At 36.1% G+C, this 6,643-nt stretch overlaps 1 protein-coding gene across 3 annotated transcripts in view; it reads right to left on the bottom strand.

The window, feature by feature from the left end:
- Positions 1-291: 291 nt before the first annotated feature.
- The window catches only part of SLMAP (sarcolemma associated protein), an 87,366-nt gene continuing 81,014 nt past the window's right edge, over positions 292-6,643 (bottom strand). For all 3 annotated transcript variants that reach the window (XM_007469004.1, XM_007469005.1, XM_007469006.1), the window contains 2 exons: positions 5,723-5,857; positions 292-2,182 (listed from right to left, as the gene is read on the bottom strand). In XM_007469004.1, coding sequence (XP_007469066.1) covers positions 2,090-2,182; positions 5,723-5,857 — 228 coding nt within the window. In that variant the 3' untranslated portion in view covers positions 292-2,089. The remainder of the gene's footprint in view (positions 2,183-5,722; positions 5,858-6,643) is intronic.

The raw sequence follows: 6,643 nt of genomic DNA, 5'->3' as shown, positions 1-6,643 counted from the left end.
TCAATTTGAATAAAGTAAATATTGATGCTAGACTTTACATTTAAAGAGACCTGTCTGGCAAGTGAGTCACGTTTTAACAATAACCATAGTAAAAAGGAAAAAAATTAGAGCAGTAAGTTAAATAAAAGGCTAATAAAACCTGGAGGAAACAGCTCAGTGTTTTCTTTTAAACCCTGAAGAACACCAAATGTACATTATTTTGCATAAAGAGTCATTTCATGAAAAGACTATTAACAATACAATAGTAGAGTCAGTACTAAGAATTTCAATGATATCCAACTCAAAAATGCATAGGGAGAGTAAAGTTATTTTATTAAATCATGCACATCACGTGTGTTAGTGCAAATAGTTTAATCTGTACTCCAGAAATTCTATTGTACTTTATATCTTTACAAAATAGATTTAAAACAATTATTTACTTTAAAAAATGTAATTCTGAAGTTAAGCATTTCAGAACAATATTTGCAATAACCTATATACAGGAGGTACTGGGTACCACTGGCATATTAGCATTCTGTGGTGGAGTGGCTTCCTGCAACAGAAAAATGATGAAATGAACTATATGACAGTATTTTCTACAAGTCATTTGTGATTAATTCCTCCATAAATCTAGTGATCCTCCCAACAGCAAACCCCAAATGGCTTAAAATATAACCTTTAAAGTATAAACAATGACTGCCAAACATTACAAGGCAAATTATATCCTAAACTTCTGTTTCAATATTTGGCTAGGCCTGTGGATTGCCACAGAACATTCAAGCCAATTCACTGACATTCCCTCTCAGTTTTCATTGACTGAAAAATTTAACTATGTGATACTTTAGGATATTCTATGACCTATATAAACTTCATTGACATAACTGTGGTGCCGCACAAAAACCATAGCTAAACCTTCACTTCCGTGTTTTAAATTTGTAACATCAAGCAGTGTTTAGGTGCTTTACTGTGCATGGAACACTATTAATCTTGGGAATAGTGCTTCTCATTAACAGAACGTCCCAATTAACAATAAAAAGAAAATAACCATTTGCCTCCCCAACCAGGAAATCTGTTGGTAGGTAACAACAGCTCACCTCGAACATGAATTAGCTTTGAAATATCATTAACCAAATTAAGTCAGTAAAAGCTTATCTAAAGAGATATTAATTCTTTCTTCAATTAAACATGCTTGGAGGAAGAGATGATAGGAAAAAAAAAAAAGTCATGCTTCCTAAAATGCTGTATATGAGAAAGTAACTTGGCTTTTAAAGAAAATATCTCTTTAAATACATGAGGTTTAATAAATTACATTCCAATTGACTCAACAGTTTGGTTTACTGCACTGAAACTGTATAATTACTATGTTTTTGCTCCCAGAAATACTTCAGTTTGCTCAAGAAAATACACACTCTCATGGAAAGTTTTTCAAAGTTGATGTCCTCCACATCATCAAGTCACATTAAGGCTGAACAAACGTGCATATATTCCCCAAATTATCACTAGAACAGAGTATTTTCCAAGTGTATTTCTCCTTAAAAAAAAAAAAACAAAAAAACCACGCAAATAGTTGTCTCTAAGTCTTGTTCCCAATAGCTCAGTGGTTTTATAACAAGTAAAAATGGCGTAAATATGTAAAAAATATATATATATGTGTATATATTCAAACTGATAGGCACTGAGCACACAGGGCCTCTCTTCCCATGTATGTATCAGTTGTTTGGTTTGGGTAGTTATCGAATCAAAAAAAATGAGTTATCTGGCCATTAGAATTCAGAGTAAAATACCCATAAATTTAATGCTATAAATAATTTGGTGTACCAAGAAGCCTACTTTAGGCCACCATAATATTCAGAATTTCAACATACTAATTTAAAAATTACATGAAAAATTGCAAGCAAATTATTGCTTACAGTAGAATAAAGTCACAATTTTATATCCTCTTTATAGACAGATACATTTTATATAATTTAAAGCAATGACCCTACAGCTGTATTCTTGCACTTCTGCTGTTTTAAGAGGTAAAAAGGAAGAAAATGGTTCTGTTTGTCCCCAGCATGAGTGTGGTGCCAGCTTCTAGAGGGAGGACGGTGTACGGACTCAAGAAACGCTCTCATGGAGAAGCTCTGGCCAGACCTGGCACGTACAGCACGATGGCTGTCACCGCAACCAAGGCAGCCAACATGGGCATCCAGGGCCAGGGTTTCTGTGTGGAAAGAAACCAAGAGTCAAAATCACATTCTCCCTTCTTTTTTCATACCTATTAACCCCTTGGTTCCAGAGAGTCCTGAATACTTAACAGAATATTAGAAAAACCTTATCTTTGCATAAGAATAAATTTTAAAAAAAGAAAAAATGGTGAGGGAGTGCAGGTGTGAGGAGAGCCATAATAGCAGGAACTGTTTTAGAGGACCACTGTGTGGAAGCCAAATACATTGCAGGAAACTCTTGGGCAGTTTTCAATTTTCTTTGAAGCCTAATAGCGACTTCTCTAAGAAACGCTTTGAGTTCAGCCTGTTTTATTTACTCCGGTATCCACATATTACAGCTAACTGATGTCCATAAATGCCTGGAGTATGTTTCTGCCTAAAATGTTTATTTCTTGATAAAAACCAGACTCACATGTTGGCATAATTTTATATAAGGGGCTGGTGGGTAAGGTGATAGAAAGAAAATGGTCTAAGCTTTGATCCTCTAATCTTAAACCACAGAAGACAAAATCAGAAGGGGTTCAAGATGGCAAAGTGATGTTAGGGACCCTGCTTCTCTGATGCTTTTGGTAAAGACCATGTCCAGGGTAATAATGCCACGTGATCATCTCATATGCTCTACTAACCAGTATGCTTGTTGGAGGCGAGCATGGATGGGCTGTTCTCTGTTAACTATCAGAGGGCTTTACAATATCAATTTGCTTTGTTTGAAAACTTTATTTTCACTAGTGTTCTGAGTTGTATTGAGAAAGCCAGCTTTTAAAGAAATATTGTGATGTTGTAGATCAGGGCTCAGAAAGACATGGGACAGGCTGATACTCTCACAAGTAAATGCATACTGAGGTTGAGATTGTGAGCCAATGGTCCATTATGCCACTCTCATCCTTTTTCATCTCCTTAGCCACAGTGTAATATAGGCAAAGGGTTGAAACAACGAAACTCTACACCATGGAAAAGAAGAGGGAAGGGAGGAGGGGGAAGAAAGCTTGCTGAAAACTTCAAAGAGGCAAACTCTTCATTTCTCATTCAGAGCTGATTAAACATATAATTGGGAAGGGGGTACTAAGCTGCAGCAATTCACAGTTTACTCCGGTTTGCTAGAGACAAAGACTCAGTTAAAGGCAGCATATTAACATCTGGTTAGGTTGGAATTAATTCATGGTTAGCTCTACTACAAAAGAAACAAGACAATATGTTACATGATTAGTTGATCATTCAGTTCATTTGTATGACACAATACATAGCATACTAAATGAAGGGTTTGCTTCAGGTAACAAAATACCTGTGTGGTTTTGCCATGCACTATATTACAAATATGGCACAAACAGGTGACGGGAACAAACAGACAAGGACTCAACAGTAGTGCTTGTACCTTTCTCTACCACAATGGACCGAAACACCAAAACAGGAAAGCCAGGAATAGGCCGATGAATACGGCTGGGACGGGTTGTAATATGGAAGGCTAAAGAAGGGAAGGGATATTAAAATCATTTTATGCTATAAAAAATTCAGGTAAGATGATTTAGAACCCAGGGGGGTGGGAGGGAGGGTAGAAAGACATTTTAAAGACATCTAATACAATCCAGAATGATGGACTGTGTTATGTAAGTTGGCAAACTACCAGTTTAAAAGGAACAGCTGGAGGCAATGTGGGTGTCCCTAACTCCCTAAAGAAATGTAGCACGTTAAGACTTAAGACGGAGCAATGAAAATACCTCACCAGCTGATGCTCTGCTTGACAGTACATTATTTTTGTTCCATACTCAGAAACCATTATTTGACAATGTACTCCTTTGGAAATGGCTAAGGTTTATTTTATCCCTCTATCAAAACCTTTTTTTTTTTTTAAACCAAAACTCTTTTGCTTGAGATAGTATTGCTTTCAAGCTTAAAAATAAATGCCCTGTGATGCATGGCATTTATTTTTCTAAATCAAGCAAGAGATCTGACACAACATATGAGAAACATTTAGTATATAAAGACAGGCAGCTGAATCTCAGGGCTTTCAGTGATGTTACAAGAATATAAGTAATTTTTAATTTAATTTTATTATTATTATATTTTTGGCTGCACCACGTAGCATGTGGGATATTACTTCCCCAGCCAGGGATCGAACCTGTGCCCCCTGTAGTGGAAGTGTGGAATCCTAACCACTGGACTGTCAGGGAATTCCCAGTAATTTTTTAAATTGGAAGGGAATTACTACAATGAGTGTTATTACAGAGTAATATTTCATTACCGTAAGCCTAATGTCATAAAAATAGGAAATCTACCCTTAAAGTAAATTATTTGTATAACTATAAATAATAATAGCAACGTTACTTTCAAATAGGCTCTAAATCATATAGAGGGATCCATTCTGATTATCCTAGATGTCTTCATAGGTTAATTTAGTAGAAGGTAGACTGAAATTCCATCATCAGAGAGATATGAATTAACACAAAAGAGAGAAGTAACCAAACCATTATGATCTGATTTCAGAAGTGTTCTGTAATTGACATTTTCAAAATAAATGCAATCCATTTTTGCTTATCATAAAGCCTCCATACCCAATTCATAAATTTCTGAAAGGCTTCTACCTAAGCAACAAGTTTCTTTATTAAAAAAAACAAACAAACTAGGACTTTCTTTAGCAAAGAACAGTTGGACACAACTCATAAGCATTCTGAGTGTGACTGTGTAACTGGATGGCCATGCAACATTACTCTTTTGTACTTGTGCTGCAAGTTAAGCAGAGTGCCTTTCTCCATAGGAAGTATGCAGCTCATGCCCACTGCAGTGTCCAAGCCATGACAGGGATTTGGTATAAGTCAGAGCACAATCAACCACACTGAACATCCATCAATTAGGGCCCACAAAGGCAATGATCATTAAAACGTATAACACAACATTTATTTAGTATAACATCTTTTAAAAGACCATCTGCCTCTCTAGCAAATAAAATACAAATTAATATTATTAAACTCAATTTATAGCAAAATGTTCCAATTTCACACACACACCCCCCTAGAGAAACTCACCAAATACTTCCTAATATTTATAGGGGGCCCAGAAGACACTAAGCTTTTTAGAAATGTGCCTCAGTGAGAACATTATTAGTACAAAATGAAAACCATCATTAAGTCTCCATTTTTTGATACAGACAAATGCTAAGGAATCGTCATGTATTATTCTTTCTTCAGTGGGTCCCTGGTGGTATAGTGCTTTCCCAGAGGGGGAAAAACAAGAGCCAGATGAAGGCTTAGTGACAGAACTTCAGATTCATTCAGGAAAAGCTGACAGTTCTTAGGTAAATTATCTTTTTGCAAACAAGGCTCTTCCTCCAGGTAGTCCTTAGGCTCTTCTAGGCGTACAGGTTAAAGGGGCAAATTCTTGTTAAAAAATCTGACAGCCCAATAATTCCATCATGAAAAGCTTAGTTCATGTGTACTACAAGGTGTAGTTTCTCAAATCAGTAATAAAGTCCTCTGGAAAATCAATTTCAGGGCTCTCACCTGCCTCTCAATCAAAGCTAAGCCAAGTTTGCAAAGACTTACATTATTTCCTTTCTCTCGGAGCAGCTTCAGGTTGTCTTTACATTGTTTGAGCTCATCTGTGATTGACTGTTTTTCCTGCTCAGTCATTTCAAACTTCAACTTCAGTTCTGAGAGTACAGTCTGTGTCTTTTCATACTAAAGGCAAAGAAAAGAGAGTGTGCAGACTCAACTTAAAATGGGTATGAAGTTATGCGTCTAGTCAGGCTTATATGCCAGACCCTGTTTAGTCACCTGCAACACCACGGTCAAGCCTTTTTGTTATAAGGAGAATAAGAATCACTTGCACTAATAATAAGAAGCCTTTAACATTTACTTGATTCTATGTTAAGAATTTTGTGGCCCTGGTGTTAAAAAAAATTGAGAAGTCACCACCGTGTCATCTGTTTCTAATATAAGGGGTCACTATTTCCACTAAAAGAATTAGAGGAGAAATGTAAAATTCCAAACTGAGCAAAAGAAAAGTAAGTGAAGAAAAACTCCGTAGCCTAATTAAATGGCAAGGTTAGGAAGTCTGAGTTTATATCCTGGTAAGTAATGTCAGCCAAGCTATTTTAGTCTTGAAGTAAAAAGTATTAACTCTCATTAGGCCTCCCTTTACCCAGCATCACTGGGTATTAAAGTGTTCTGGATAAGGAATTTCTAGGCAAATGAAGCAAAGAAATATATCTAAGGCACCAATCACTATGATTGGGACATTTCTATTTCTCTGTTTAAGACTTATAAGCATCAATTAAAAATAATTAAAAAAAAATCTTTTTCTGATATTTTTCCATAGTGAAACATGCCACTTCCTGCTCTGGAAAACAGTTCACTGTATATAATATGACTTTCAGCCAGACTACCTAGCCCTTGAACACAGGTGAGATTAATGCAAAACATAGTATGGTTTGCCCCTACTTTAAATACCCCAGAAGGCAGGAA

Source organism: Lipotes vexillifer, unplaced genomic scaffold, assembly GCF_000442215.2.
Source record: "Lipotes vexillifer unplaced genomic scaffold, Lipotes_vexillifer_v1.1 scaffold989, whole genome shotgun sequence".
NCBI classification, from domain to species: domain Eukaryota; kingdom Metazoa; phylum Chordata; class Mammalia; order Artiodactyla; family Lipotidae; genus Lipotes; species Lipotes vexillifer.
This window is presented reverse-complemented; position numbering and strand designations above follow the sequence as displayed.